This window comes from Branchiostoma floridae, unplaced genomic scaffold (assembly GCF_000003815.2).
Source record: "Branchiostoma floridae strain S238N-H82 unplaced genomic scaffold, Bfl_VNyyK Sc7u5tJ_490, whole genome shotgun sequence".
NCBI lineage: Eukaryota > Metazoa > Chordata > Leptocardii > Amphioxiformes > Branchiostomatidae > Branchiostoma > Branchiostoma floridae.
This window is the reverse complement of record NW_023365881.1, coordinates 73,925-90,344: the sequence shown is the minus strand read 5'-3', so window position 1 is coordinate 90,344 and position 16,420 is coordinate 73,925. Positions and strand designations below refer to the sequence as shown.

Below are 16,420 nucleotides of genomic sequence, written 5' to 3'. Positions count from 1 at the left end.
TAAATTTAGCTTAGTCTCGTCAGCAAAATGTGTCCTCAAAAGGCAGGAAATAGTGTTCAGAAGGTCTAGATTTTCAGAACCTACCTTGCAACGGCTCGTGCCTTCGCCGCTCGAAATGGTGAAATATTTTGTGGGTGTTGCCTTCAATAACTAAAAGCTAAAACTGTATGTATTTTTTATAGATATGCCATTAAAGTTACCTTAGTTTGGCAGCAAAATTTGTCCCTCAAAATGCAGGAAATAGCGTTTCAGAGGGTTTAGATTTGAATTTTTTCATTTTTATCCCACAACAGAAAAGCGATGGCTGATCCAATAACAAAAGATCTGCGTCCCGGTTATCCTGAGAACAAGACTGAAGAGCTTGGCCCTGACCATCCTGGGAAGGAGACCAACAGCAGGGAGGGCCAGACAGCAGACGCGGGCCGGCAGCAGGACTGGGAAGAACCAGCTTCATGCCAGGAAACGTTTCATGGGAAGGTCAGGAAAACTGGCTCGTCGTCACAGATAGAACAAGGGGAAATCAACGTGTCTGAGCTCCATACTGAGAAACCCTACATGTGTGGGGAGTGTGGGTACAGGACAAATCGCAAGTCTAGCATATTCCGACATATGAGAACTCACACAGGAGAAAAACCCTACAAGTGTGACCAGTGTGACTATTCTGCAGCACAGAAATCTACTTTGGATCAGCATCTAACAAAACACACTGGAGAGAAACCCTACATGTGTGGGGAGTGTGGGTACAGGTCGGCTCACAAGTCTGACTTATCCGTACACATGAGAACTCATACAGGGGAGAAACTCTACAAGTGTGACCAGTGTCACTATTCTGCAGCACGGAAATCCCATTTGGACATTCATCTATTGAAACACACTGGTGATAAGCCATACATGTGTGGGGAGTGTGGGTACAGGGCAGCTGTAAGGTCTAACTTATCCCGACATATGAAAACTCACACTGGCAACAAACCCTACATGTGTGGGGAGTGTGGGTACAGGGCAGCTCGGAAGGATGACTTATCCAAACACATGAGAACACACACAGGTGAAAAACCCTATACGTGTGACCAGTGTGACTATTCTGCTGCACATAAAGGCAATTTGGACCAACATCTAACACAACACACTGGTGAGAAGCCCTACATGTGTGGGGAGTGTGGGTACAGGACAGGTAACAAGCCTAACTTCTCCCGGCATATGAGAACTCATACCGGTGAAAAACCCTACAAGTGTGACCAGTGTGACTATTCTGCAGCTCAGAAATTCACTTTGGATCAACATATGATGAAACACACCGGTGAGAAACCCTACATGTGTGGGGAGTGCGGGTACAGGGCAGCTCACAAGTCTGGCTTGTCCAGACATTTGCGAACTCACACTGGTGAAAAACCCTTCAAGTGTGACCAGTGTGACTATTCGGCTGCACAAAAATGTGATTTGCAGAAACATGTAACAAAACACACCGGTGACAAGCCCTACATGTGTGGGGAGTGTGGGTACAGAGCAGCTCGCAAGTCTCATTTATCCCAACATATGAGAACTCATACTGATGAAAAACCTTACAAATGTGACCAGTGTGACTATTCTGCTGCACAGAAATCTACTTTGGACAAGCATGTAGCAAAACACACTGGTGATAAGCCCTACATGTGTGGGGAATGTGGGTACAGAACAACTCGGAAAGATAGCTTGTCCCAACATATGCGAACCCATACCGGTGAAAAACCCTAAATGTGTAACCTGTGTGACTATTCTGCAGGACGTAAGTCCAGTTTGGTCATTCATCTAGCAAAACACACTGCTGACAAACTCTATAAAGGTGACCAGTGTGATTCAGAAATGTGATTTTCACCTAGTAGTAGTAGTTAATTGTAGTAGTAGTAGTAGTGATTTGGACCTACATCAGTACATGTAACAAAACACACAAGTGAAAACCTAACATGTGCGAGGAATGTGGGTTCAGGACAACTCTTACATGCTTCCCATAGCATTTTTCATAGAGTCAATTCCAAGTCACCGCAAAGGTTGCCATTGTTATCATTTACAAATGTTTTCAATTGTTTTCAATTATTTGTCTAGGAGATTTTCTACTTTACAAATATTTTGAATGCTACTTGAACTTAATATTTTCGTTGGTGTGTAAAATCTTTTAAATATTCAAGATGTGGAACAGAAGACTTCTAACAGTTTGTAAATAGTGGTATTCGGCATTTTGCCATTATCTACCATATTTTTATCTTTCATGTTTCAGTTGTAGTTGTATGTTCCGACGTATATGTCTACTTTTCTCTCTGCAAGTTGTTTTTTTATTTCCTTGTATGTATATGTGAAACTGGGCCCTATTGAAAACCAGTGTACCAGCACTGAATAGGCTACCCAGGTGTATGAAAATAAACAAACAAACAAACAAACAAATATTCTACCATTTTTTGTAATGTTTGGTCATCGGGCTAGGATGAAAGCAATTCACACATTCTTGCAAAGTATAGTTAGGTGTCATGTCAATGGCCTACCGGTATACCACAAGGGACCCACCAGTGCCCAGCAGTGAAATCTAAAAATATACCAGGCAGACAAATGGTTAACTTTTATGGGGCAATAAACTAATTCTACCATTTGGCAAGGTTTACCATTATGATAAATATTTCTAAAAGTGAAAGAATCCTGCAGATATTTGAAAATTATTGTGTTATCTCTTTCAAAATGTTTCCAAAGTATTCAAAGGAATTCAAATAGATTCAAAATTCCATATTAATTCTTTTGAAAAATTTAACTGTTGGGGCTTCAATATTCTTTTATTCAAAATAATTCCAACTTATAACAATTACTGTCTAAAAAATCTCGTGGTATATCGGAATGGACTCTAGTTAAACTCTAACTTGGTTTTTGTCTTGAACTTCTTGCAAAGAATTGTGACCCCTTAGCTGTCTAATTCAAAGAGTTCAATACATTATCTAGACATGTAAGAAAATCTGGCAAAGACATATTTGTAACAAATAGTAATTCTGCAAAAAGTCGACTCATTGTTAATTGATAAGTTAATCTATTGGAAAATAATGCCCCATTCTGTAGATAATGACTACTGTGATATCTCTGTGCACGAATAGCGGTATGCGTTGACATTTTCATTTCCGTGGTTCGACTTTCAGAAATAAATGTTTTCACTTTGAATTTCTCATGATCGAATACTTTTGATTCATTGTACGTCATTGTTAAACTAGTGCTGTTAGAATAAAGCAGGTGCATGTTTTTGCACACTAAGTTTCCGTGACATGTCATGAAAGAAGAAGTGACAACGTCAGTTAGATCTATTGAATACATACAGGCACCGGAAAGGATACAATTCTGTCAAACATTATGTTGAAAAACGCATGACAAATTCCCAACCTCAAAAAAAGAAGCGATGAGAAAGTCTGATAGCGATTTTACCAAGCATTTATTCCTAGTGCAACTCCGTCAATCTGCAAGCAGCTGGCGGGTTCACAATCTGAGTGAGCTGGGTAATCAGGCGTGTATGCGCTTTGACCTTTCACCTTCTTATGACCCCAGATAGGGTGAAGTGCGGTGTATCTTTGTTCCAGCGCGAAAGAAACGATTTTTAAGGTTCTTCTCGACAACACGGACGAGGTAAGAGTGTTAACCGCCTTATGAAGTCTCTGTTTTAGTGTCTATGTGCATTTGTTAAAAAAAGTAGCGATTAAAAACTCAAATACTGCACGGTTGTCTGACGAAGGGTGGGGAGGGGGGCAATGGTCTGTGCACACAAAAACGTGTTTTACTTCTTCTTTTACTGTATTATATGTAAGACAAGATAGAACACAGACCACTATCTGTACTACTGTGTAAGGCAGGGCAGAATGAGACACCAGTTACTAAATAAAGTGGATGAAATATGTCAAGTATACAGCATACCACAGGAAGAACGCACAGTCCAGATATGGGGTGGGTACCGGTGTGACAGCGATCTCGCCCCCCCGGGGGGCGAGATCACTAGCGTTTTCGCCCCCCTTTAGCGTTTTCGCCCCCCCCCCCCCCCCCGAGCAGCTCGCTACTACATATTACAGGTGCGCTACCTGGTACTATACTGCACCTGGGGAGTAACGTATATGGTGTGTTACCTGGTACCTATATGACACCTTATTACCGTACCGTAAGATGTCATACCTTGAAAGTCTATATTATTTTGTTCGGTGCAAACATGACATTGAAATGAAAAAAGACAATTTTTGCAGCTGAGGTGGCATAAAACAGTGCTACTGCGAACGTATAAATCAACACCGTCTATGGTACGGAATACGTCAGCTATATGTTTTCAATTTGTCACAGTGTTTTCTTTCTTGTGCCGGAAACATTTCCAAAGCACTAACAAAAACACACGTGAATAATAGTTTCTCATTATAAACACTATCTACGCGCAAGTTGATATAGCTGTTGCTAAATGCTACACAAACACTGGTAAAGTACCTGTCTTAAGAAACACGGGTAAATGCATCAGTTCTTAAATACTAGAAAAGACAGTCATGTTGGAGGTGAAGATATCTCTTGGCCAGGTGCATATACCAAAATGTGCGTTATTCTAATTAATACCTAATATTTGCATAATTAATAAAGACATTACATAGTTCTTTTGTGGTCACTTCATTGTAGAGACTTCATATTGGAGATATATAGGTTGATTGAGGACAGGAGAATACAATGAAATACATCTTATGTCAAGACTCAGGTATATGCAATAATGGGAATACAAGGGACCCAACCCTCCTTGTCTGAAACAAGTTCAACTATCTTATTACCATGTAATTTCGTTAATATTGATACTATGAATGGAGTTATGTATCAAACTCGTGTACTTATATCATTCTGAAACTACATTTTGTGATTTATACCAATCAACTTCTAAAATGTCATGTAAACCCGTTTTTTGGGGGGGGGGGGGCGAAATCGCTAAAGGGGGGCGAGGTAGGGGGGCGAGATCACTAGCCGGGGAGGGCGAGATCGCTAGTGATTTCGCCCCGGGGGGGCGAGATCGCTAGTGATTTCGCCCCCGGGGGGGCGAGATCACGGGGGGGCGAGAACGCTGTCACACCGGTACAGAAACTTCAGGTCCGGTTCAGGTCCAGAGGATCAGGTCCAGGTCCGGCCTGAACCTGGACCAGATTGCCTGTGGAAACTTGTGAATGGACGATATTCAAAAGAATGGTGCATTTCGCTACCAAAAAAAATCTGTACTGTGGAGTATTCGGCTCCCACTGGCGTTTTAAAATGCTACAAAGCTACTAGTAACTGCCTCTGTACGATTGACTGTAAAACTTGGTAGAAGTGACTATGGACTCTACTCTACTTCGCTTTTGTCATTTTCTTTGACTGGTAAGCGCCAAAACGTGTGAATTCCTGATCATATAATCTGTTCATTTTCCAATAGGTCCAACATCCGGTCACCTAATTTTTTTAGAAATATGAAAAAACGTTTTTTTACCGGTATGCCGTACCGATACCCACCCCTAGTGGATATCGTAACACTTACAGGGATGATGGAATATTTGCAAACAGATGTACAAGACATTTTACATTAGACTAATGGAAGTTTCAGGAAGATTTGCAAAGAATATGCAAAGTGCCAGAGTTTCAGTACCCGAGAATCTGCTACATCGTGAGATCTCGAGGCGCAGCGACAGCGTGTTTGGCTCAGGATCGAGAGGTCTCGGGTTCGAATCCTGCCGTATCACCAATCTTGTGCCCTTGGGAAAGGCACTTAACACGGCTTTCCTCTCTTAACTCAGATGAAAATGAGTACCTAGCTTCGGCTAGGGCCGTCCCTCAAATAGGACGTTAAATGGAGGTCCCGTGTCTGGGGAGAGCCACACCCCACGCACATTAAAGAACCCACCACACCTTTCAAAAAACCATGCCCTGGTGTGCGATGGAGCAAATCGTTCTGTCTGGAGTTGGTGATTCACTGCAAATTACCCAGATGGAGGCCTGGCGAACCTCTGTCTCGTATCAGCCAAACATGCCAGTAATCGCCGATTCCTTCAAAGGCTTGGCAGATGGAAATTATCGGAAGAATAGAACAGAAACTCAGGTAAATTTAGGTGAATAAGCTTTTCACAGAGTTCACTATGCATATGCGAGCAACAGGAATCCTGGGTAATATGTCAAAGGTGAAGGCCCATAGACATGAACAGTCTCGTTGCGACCATTGTTAAGATTTGCGTGACCGAACTAGTAGTGCCTGAGATAAAATGTCATTTTCCTTCTGCAATTTTTTATCCCTCAGCATAACAGAGATGGCCAATTGTGGAAGTCCTGAAGACCTGTGTACAGGCCACCCTGGGAACGAGACTGGAGGTTTGTGCCCTGGCCACTCTGGGAAGGAGACATACAGCAGGGAGGACCAGACAAGTGCTGATCAAGCCTTTCTTGAATTGGCTGCTGCCAGACCACGTGAGTCTCCGTGGCAAGAATCTTACGTCTAAATATCAGAAACAAAGAAAGATAAATAAGATAACGCAATTCCAATTTAGAACAGTTGGATGAAGCAACAATGCCTTACCTGGTTTTATACCTATGACAAAATAAGTGTTATCAGCTGGCAATAATCGTTGGAGCAGTACACAAATATATGTTAGTTCCTAAGGTTTGTTTTCAGATTACTTTGTTTTTAGATAAGTTCTAATCAAACTGCATTTCGTTCAACGAAAGCTGCTACTGTATGTTTTGTTTGCGATGACCTAATTGATTCATTCCCCTACAGCAGACATTGTCGGAGAGCATGTCAGAGAAGACAAAGCTTCATGCGCGGGAACGTTTGATGTGAAGGTTGAGAGGACTGATTCCTTGTCCACATGTTTACAAACAGAGGATCCTGACGAAGCTCTACTTCAAAACAAGACAACAGACACGGGCGGGCAGCGGGACAGGGGAGGGCGAGATTTGGAAGAGGAGACGTTTTATTGGGAGGTGAAGAAAACTGGCTCGTCATCACAGCTAGAAAAGGGGGAAATCCTGAAGCCTGAGCTCAGTGCTGAGAAACCCTACATGTGTGGGGAGTGTGGGTTCAGGACAAAACAGAAGTCAGAGCTTTCCATACATAAGAGAACACATACCGGTGACAAACCCTACAAGTGTGACCAGTGTGATTATTCTGCAGCAGGGAAATCTGCTTTGGACTATCATCTATCGAAACACACCGGAGAGAAACCCTACATGTGCGGGGAGTGTGGGTACAGGACAGCTCTGCGGTCAGACCTCTCCAAACATGTAAGAATCCACACAGGAGAAAAACCCTACAAGTGTGACCAGTGTGACTATGCGGCAGCACGGAAATCCCATTTGGATGACCACATAACAAAACACACCAATGAAATGCCCTACATGTGTGGGGAGTGTGGATACAGGGCAGCTCGGAAATCTTACTTATCCAACCATATGAGAATTCATACAGGTGAATATCTCCACATGTGTGGTGAGTGTGGTTACAGGGCAACTCGCAAGTCTGATTTATCCAGTCATATGAGAACTCATTCTGGAGAAAAACCTTACAAATGTGACCAGTGTGACTATGCGGCAGCACGGAAATCCCATTTGGACAAACATCTGACCAAACACACTGGAGATAAACCCTACATGTGTGGGGACTGTGGGTACAGGACAGCTCACAAATCTGACTTATCCCGACATATGAGAACTCACACAGGTCAAAAACCCTACAAGTGTGACCAGTGTGACTTTTCTGCTGCCCAAAAATGTGATTTGGACAAACATCTAACAAACCACACCGGTGAAAAACCCTACATGTGTGGGGAGTGTGGGTACAGAGCAGCTCGAAAATCCAACTTATCCAGACATTTGAAAACTCATTCAGGTGAAAAGAGTGTATGACCAGTGACAGGGCAGCTAGGAAATATACCTTATCTAGACACATGAGGGTAGATTTGTGTCATTGCGCGCTTAACTTTAATCCGTGAATGTAGAGTATAACAAAGTATCATGTATAACAAAATAAAATGTGACTTTTTCGCAGCACAGAAATCCAGCTGGTATTTCCATTTAGAGGAACATGTCAGTAGCATCTGACCCTTCTTACTGATTTTTGTGTTCTCATTTCTCAGATTGTCCTGAAAATTTGATCCTTCTGCAACGCCAGAAAGATGAAGACTGTAGTCTTCCAACATGCTTCCCAGCCCCGGAGCATGTTTTCATAGTTAAGCTGTAGGTTCATATTTTCCTTGGAGCAAAATCTTAATATGCTGTTCTTAAAAACAGTTGTGACTTCTTATCTGATTAAGAATAGACGTGTTAGAAGATATTTATATCAGTACAGGCTTTATTTTATGTCTATTAGCATGAATCTAGAATAGAACATAATGTAATTTTTCAACGTTTCTGTCTCGATAAACAATTTGATTATCCAGTATTAGCACTAACACATGTTTTTGACACGTTGAAGTTTGGATAGATATGTGTCCACTATTAAATGTACAACTTGTACACGAATTGTTGTATTCTATGATGTAATTCAGTTAGCAATAAGTATATGCAGCTGTATGTGGGGAGTTTTCTGCGAGTTTCAACAGTAATCGGCTTTATGATTGAAACGTGTAACGATTTTGTTCATAATCACTCAGCAATCTGGGAGAACCTTCGATACCGGTTTCCTTTTGTTAGTATTAACAATGTGAAAACATACCTTTAAAACATAAATTTCTCTGAGCACGAAATGTGGAAAGTTTTGAGGAATAAATTTTTCATTATAGATTTGATATAAACGAGTACCTTTGATTGATTTTATATTGTTGTTATACTGTAAAAATAAAGAAGGGTTTCTGAATTCACGTACAATTGTTCCTTGTAGTGACAATTACATATATTGAATACCTTGTTGCAATTAGCCGTCGGGTAAGAACTTTATAAGAACACATAAAGTTACATTGAATACGCAAAATAAAAAAGACTTTGATAGTGAAAAGTGAGTATATAATAGCGTTGAGGTTGCAATTTTACTACACATTTATTCCGAACGCATCTCCGTCAATCTGCGATCTGCTACTGAGGTCACGAGCTGGGGGTTATCAGGTTTTCATAACCTCTGACCTTTCACCTTCGCACAACCCCGGATGTGACTTGCAGTCTTTCCCTTTGTTCCAGTACGTAAGACGCGATTTTTACGGCACTTCTAGACAAAACGGACAAGGTAAGAGTGTCAACCGCCTTATGGAGTCTTTGTCTTTGCTTAATGAGTCGTGAATGAAACCCAATCATCTTGTAGATATAATTTGCCATCGTCTGCGGATGGGTGGGGAGGGGGGCAGTGCTCTGTGCACAGACATAGGACGTTTTATCACAGAAGGGAAACATGCTGTTCTTGCTCAGTTTTTTCTTCTACAATCAAACAGAAAACATAAATCTTCACAACTAGACCTTGAAATAACTTGAAATTCAGTGAGTGGTAGAGTAGGTCGTTGCATATTAAAGGGGCATTCCACTCCAGAAGGGAGTATTGTTTTCCAATAGATAATGTGTCAATGAATACATAATCAGCCGAATTTTGTGGAATTCACCTTGGGATGAATTACGTGATGTGTGTTTTATAAAACAATATGACACTCAATAAACCCATGCATACCCTTACCATGCATTCCCTATACGCATAGACATTTTGTTTATCGTACATATTATCGGAATAAATGAGGTACGCTAAGCACACCGAGAAGGCAAATTGCTCATAAGATAGCAAAGAATACAAGAACAAGACCAGATTTCTTAGCGAACCTGAAATTAGTTTTGTAACCTTACCTAAAAGTTTTGCATTGTATTCAGCCATAGGATTAATTCAATTAGAGGGTACTTGGGGAGTTATGTAGAATATTGAATGCTTTTGAGGCATGTGTAGCAACTGGGTACTTAATCGTATAATGTGAAGTAGTATGCAGTTATCACTTACTAAAATTGATATCTATCGGAAAATAACACTACCGTGTGGAGTGGAATGCCCCTTTAAAGACAATGCATTTTGGCCATGTGCGGCGACAAGAATTCTGGGTGATATATCAGGCCCACAAAAAATAAAAACATTTCTTGTCTTGACCATTTTTCCATTGGTATAACAACGTCCAGACGGGTTTTGTTTACTTTTTTGGGGCCTTACCCTTTGGGTTTGACATGTTAACTAGCATTCATGTCGCCGCACATGCGTCCTGACTTCTGTGAAAAGGTTTATATACTAATAGATACAATTTTCCTTCTATCATTTGTTGTCCCTCAACAGAAAAGGAATGGCCAGTCCCAGCTGTGGAGGTTCTACTGGAGGTTTGTGTCCTGACCTGCCTGGCTACTCGGGGAACGACACTGAAGGTTTGTGCCCTGGACACCCTGGGAACGAGACTGATGAAGGTTTGTGCCCTGGCCACTCTGGGAACAAGACTGAAGGCTTGTGCCATGGCCACCCTGGGAACGAGACTGAAGGTTTGTGCCCTGGCCACCCTGGGAACGAGACTGATGGTTTATGCACTGGCCACCCTGGGAACGAGACTGAAGGAGAAAAACCTTACAAGAGTGACCAGTGTGACTATGCGGCAGCATGGAAGTCCCATTTGGACAAGCATCTGACCAAACACACCAGTGAGAAACCCTACATGTGTGGGGAGTGTGGGTACAGGGCAGCTTACAAGTCCGACTTATCCAGACATATGAGAACACATACCGTAGAAAAACCCTACAAGTGTGACCAGTGTGACTATTCTGCTGCAGAAAAATCCAATTTGGTCCGACATGTTACAAAACACACCAGTGAGAAACCCTACATGTGTGGGGAGTGTGGGTATAGGACAACTCAGAAACATACCTTATTAAGACATATGAGAACTCATACTGGTGAAAAACCCTACAAGTGTGATCAGTGCGACTATTCTGCTGCAGAGAAATCCACTTTGGATGACCACATGACAAAACACACTGGTCAAAAGCCCTACATGTGTGGGGAGTGTGGGTACAGGACAGCTCTAAGGGCTAACTTATCCCGACATATGAAGACCCATACGGGGGGAAAACTCTACAAGTGTGACCAATGTAACTATTCTGCAGCACGAAAATCTGACTTATCCTTTCATGTCAAGCGTCATAGAGGAGAGAAACTCTACAAGTGTGATCATTGTGACTATTCTACTACACAAAAATCCAGTTTGGACATTCATCTAGCAAAACACAGTGGTGAGAAACCCTACATGTGTGATAAGTGTGGATACAGGGCAGCTTGCAAGTCCAACTTATCCAGACATATGAGAACTCATACCGGAGAAAAACCCTACAAGTGTGACCAGTGTGACTATTCTGCTGCAGAAAAATGCGCTTTGGTCCGACATGTTACAAAACACACCGGTGAAAAGCCCTACATGTGTGGGGAGTGTGGGTACAGAACAGCATACAAGTCGGACCTATCGAAACATATGAGAACTCATACCGGAGCAAAACCCTACAAGTGTGACCAGTGTGATTATTCTGCAGCACAGAAATCCTCTTTGGACCAACATCTAGCAAAACACAGTGGTGACAAACCCTACATGTGTGGGGAGTGTGGGTACAGAACAACATACAAGTCAGACCTATCGAAACATATGAGAACTCATACCGGAGAAAAACCCTACAAGTGTGACCATTGTGACTATTCTGCTGCACAGAAATTCAATGTGGACCAACATCTAACAAAGCACACCGGTGAGAAACCCTACATGTGTGAGGAATGTGGGTACAGGGCAGCTCGCAGGTCTCATTTATCCCGACACAAGAGAACTCATACAGAAGAGAAACCCTACATGTGTGGGGAGTGTGGATACAGAACAGATCGGAAGTGCAACTTATCCAGACATATGAAAACTCATTCAGGTGAAAAGATAAACCCTACATTTGTGACCAGTGATGACAGGGCAGCTGGAAAGAATGAGCAGTCCGAACAGATCAAAACTCACACCGCATAAAAACCCTATAAGTGTGACCAGTGCAACTATTCTTAACCGCAGAAAGCCCCTTTGGATGAACCTAATGTATGAGGAATGTGTAGAAGTAATGTATTTGCTATTTAGCTGAGAGGATGAATAACGTTTGTTTGTTCATACATGCTTTAAGAACATAGTGCAAGTCCGTTTTTGCCTAGGACCAAAGCCTTCTGTTGTTCTCGCAAAGAATTGTCACCTCTTAGCCCAAGGGTAGATGTGTGCACGCTTTACTTAAATCCCATTTTCGATGACCACGTGCAAAAGCCAACTGGATAGAAATCCTACATGTATGATGAGTGTGAAGCGTTTAAAGATAACTTTTTTTGAGTAATGTAATTGGTACATGATAGCTTAGATGATAGGGTTTATTTGACACTGGATACTTTGCTTAAATTAACATTAATGTAGAATGAAACAAATTATCATTTTTTGACTATTTGATATCCAGTATTAGCACTAACTTACGTTATAAATATATATCAAACTTTGGACAATATGTATTCATTATTAAGTGGTTTTCTGTTACATGAATTGTTCTATTCTATGATGTAATGTAGTACGCAATAAGTATATGCAACTGTATGTGGAGAGTTTTATGAGAGTTTCAACACTACTCAGATTTATGATTGAAACGTGTAACAATTTTGTGATCAAATGGACTTGCCGATGAGTGATGGGTGTAACGCATGCAAAACTAACTTGGTGTATGTAATGCATTTCGGCTGTTTCACAATTGAGTGTACCCATTTATTTTTCCACATGTTAACAGTTGATAAGAAAGTCTACATAAGATATTACTGTTTTTGATTGGTATTTTCCAAAAGCTGGTGCAACAAGGAACACAAGAAAAAAAAGAAATAGAGAAATCCATCAATATTTGGCGAAACTATCGTAAAAAATGTTCCCTAGAAATGTCCCATTTTTAGTGTTACCAGGGGTCATTCAGTTTTTTCACATTCTGACCATTGCAGCTGGCATCACAAACATGGCTGCTGCCTTAAAATTCCTTATTTTGTACATGCAGTCATATGTTAACTTGAGATTTATTACAATTTTTTGAAGATATTCCACCTTTTTTTTTGCCTGCAGGGTTATTTTCACCCACATGTTACCAATTTTAATGTAATATTTACTTATAGATTACAAAGTATATAGCATTGTTTTAGTGTACTGTAATAAGTATTAATTTGACATGTAAACTTTTGATATGATGTATGTAACTGAAAAAAAAAAGTAGAATGAGATCATTCTTACTGTCATCCGACTCACAGCGAAGAATCAAAGTATCGGCTGTAATTTTCCGAAAAATTCTGTCCCGTCCGTACCCCCCCTCAATTTCTATACTAGGCTAATATTACAAGCCTTTAATTGTGATGGTTTACAAGTCTCTTTGACTAGATACTAAACCACTATATAAACCATATCTGTGATAAAGACCTTGGCTGATACAGCACCGTATAACTTCAAATGTCCCGTCCGTACCCCTGTCCCGTCCGTACCCCCCACCTGTCCCGTCCGTACCCCCACTTTAGTTTTACGCAAAATACTGTGGAAAATTACATCCCAATTGATAAAATAAAACTTGATAAATACTAAATAGATACAAACAATTAATTTCCTCACTAAAAATACTAGTTTTTAATGAATTTGCCAGCATTTTCTTTGTCAGGTTTTTCATCAACACCCATAAACTGCCTGGGATTGGTATGAGATGAAATCTGAATATTCCCCTAAAGTTACCATCCCATTTTGCCCAGTTTATGTGCTCTCCTCTAGCCCAGCTCACTCTCCCAGATCATCATCATGATAGTGATGATCTATTCTCCCCACCTCCCAGTGCTGGTAGTGTACATGAAAAGGACAGAACAGGCACTACCTGAGACACGAAGGATAAAGGCAAAGGTTCTGGAGAGGCTCGTCAAGTCTCTTACTCAAAATAAAATCCCTGAGAAGAAAGGGTGTGCTGTGACAAAAGAGAGCAGAAGAAATATGCAAATAGGTCAATAATTTGCAGATTCCCCAACAGATTCCGTTTGAGCATGGCCATCAACGAAAATATTGTATAATGGCATTCTCAGATCATTGTAGATCAGATCAGATCTAATAATAATGTCTATCTCCTTTTTTTCTTAGTTTAGACAATATTGCAGTATTTGTAGATGCTTTATTTAACTTGTATTTAGTGAACAAATGTGTTCCAAAAGGTTTGAACAAGTCCCTGCAGTATCAGTCTGTTGTCTGGTTGTGTCCCGTCCGTACCCCCATGTATTATCATATTCATGAAATCATAAAGTCTCTTGATGTGTTGCCCAAGTATGAATGCTAGAATCTTATGTAGGGGTATATAAAGGATGAAATTCTAACAAAGTTTAACTATCAAAGTGCTTGAACTTAAAAATGTCGTATTTGACCTTTCCCTCCACGTATAATGACAGCAAGGTGTTATCATCGCCTTACAATAAATGACCAGAAAATGACACAACAAGGTGCCACTGCAAGTAAAAGTTAGTTTTCTGGTCTTGTGGATACTAGTGATGGAAGATAACATGGAATAGTGTTTATCATAAGTTCTTCATGTGGGTATACTGTATGTGCCTTTACATACAGTCTTACAGTTGTCCCGTCCGTACCCCCATAGTGAGCCATTAAAGAAAGACCTGTATTATAGTAACCGGGAGGTGTTGTGCAGAGATCTTTTAGAATATTAAGCCACAAGTATGTACCTTTGAATTGCCAATATCAATTTTGATATATATTAAAGTTGATTTTTCAACCTCAGTGACACCTGTTTGGTACACTCAATTGTGAAACAGCCGATTTGGTATATGATAGCTTAGATGATATTAAACATTTATTTGTCATTGGACACTTTGCTTAAATCCTTATTAACATGAATGTAGAATGTAACGAATTATCATTTTTTGACGTTTGCGTTTTTGCGCTCTATTTGATATCCAGTATTAGCACTAACACACGTTATCTATATGTATTTAAGTTTATATCCACTATTAAATGGTCTACTGTTATTTATATGAATTGTCATTGTATCCTATTATGTAATGCAGTATGTAATGTGTATATATGCAGCTGTATGTGGCTTTTTTCTTTGAGTTTATGATTGAAACGTGTAACGGTTTCCATCCGTTAGTACCCATGTATTATTACTATTGATGATATTCGTCCATTACTGTTAACAATGTGAAAACATACTTTTAACCATTAATTTGCGGGGCACTAATTCATATTCAGTTTTGAGGGATAAATGTTTTTGTTAGATTCGGTATGAACGAGTAAAATAAGGGAGGGATTTGCGTTCTGAATTGACGTACAATTTTTCTTTGAAATGATATATATTGCACACGTGAACTGATGTAACAGAAGGGTAAAATCAGTGTAATGCAATCACGATTAACACTAATTCCCAACCTTAAAAAAAAATGATAATGCAGAGCAAGTATATGATAGCGTTGAGATCGCAATTTTACTACACGTTTATTCCAAGCGCATCTCCGTCAATCTGCGATCTGTTGCTGAGGTCACGAGCTGAGGTAATCAGGTTTTCTTAACCTTTGATCTTTACCTTCTCACAAGCCCGGATGTGACGAGTCCTTGTTTTGTTCCTTTGTTGCAGGACGAAAGACGCGGTTTTACGGTACTTCTACACAACACGGACGAGGTAAGGGTGTAAACCGACCCATGAAGTCTTTGTCTGTGCTTAAAGAGTCCTGAATGAAAACCTTTTATCTGTCTTGAAGATATAAAATTATTTGCTATCGTCTGCAGATGGGTGGGGAGGGGGGCAGTGCTCTGTGCACAGACATAGACGTTCTATCACAGAAGGGAAACATGTCGTTTTTACTCAGTTTCTTCTTCTACAATCAAATAGAAAACATACTAGACCTTGTAATAAGCCCCTTCACAGAGGTCAGAGCGCATGTGCGGCGACAGGAATTCTAGGTAATATGTCAAAGGGTAAGGCCGCGAAATCGTCAACAGCCCTTGTCCCCACCATTGTTTCGATTTGCATAACACTGTTCAGAAGGGTTTGGTTTTCAATTTATGTCGGGGTCTAAACCTTTGACATATTACCTAGTAGAATTCCTGTCGCCGCACATGCGTTGTGACCTCGGTGAAAGGACTTCTATTATGACTTAGAATTCAGCAAGTGGTATGTCGAAGCATAGTACACTGCACGTTGGTCATTTAGGCCAATATTTGATACCATTTTACTTCTATCATTTGTAGTCGCTCAATAGAAAAGCGATGGGCAGTCACAACTGTGGAGGTTCTACTGAAGGTAAGAGTACTTGTTATCCTGGTAACAAAGACTGGAGGTTTGTGCACTGACCATCTTGGGAACGAGACTGACGGAGAAAGGCACTATAAGTGTGATCAGTGTGACGATGCGACAGAAAGGAAATCAGATTTGG

At 40.7% G+C, this 16,420-nt stretch overlaps 1 protein-coding gene across 1 annotated transcript; it reads left to right on the top strand.

Moving 5' to 3' along the window:
* The first annotated feature begins 6,287 nt into the window (after nt 1-6,287).
* Nucleotides 6,288-11,972, top strand: LOC118408884 (zinc finger protein 605-like). The gene is made up of 4 exons (XM_035809744.1): nt 6,288-6,444; nt 6,755-7,073; nt 10,268-11,207; nt 11,736-11,972. Exons 1-4 carry the CDS (start codon nt 6,288-6,290, stop codon nt 11,970-11,972), a joined length of 1,653 nt encoding a protein of 550 aa, XP_035665637.1.
* Nucleotides 11,973-16,420: the final 4,448 nt, after the last annotated feature.

Coding starts and splice junctions, on each gene's coding strand:
- LOC118408884 (XM_035809744.1), top strand. CDS start 6,288: ATGGCCAATTGTGGAAGTCCTGAAGACCTGTGTACAGGCCACCCTGGG. Junction 6,445..6,754: donor ATTGGCTGCTGCCAGACCAC/GTGAGTCTCCGT, acceptor ATTCCCCTACAG/CAGACATTGTCGGAGAGCAT. Junction 11,208..11,735: donor TTCATCTAGCAAAACACAGT/GGTGAGAAACCC, acceptor TACATGTGTGAG/GAATGTGGGTACAGGGCAGC.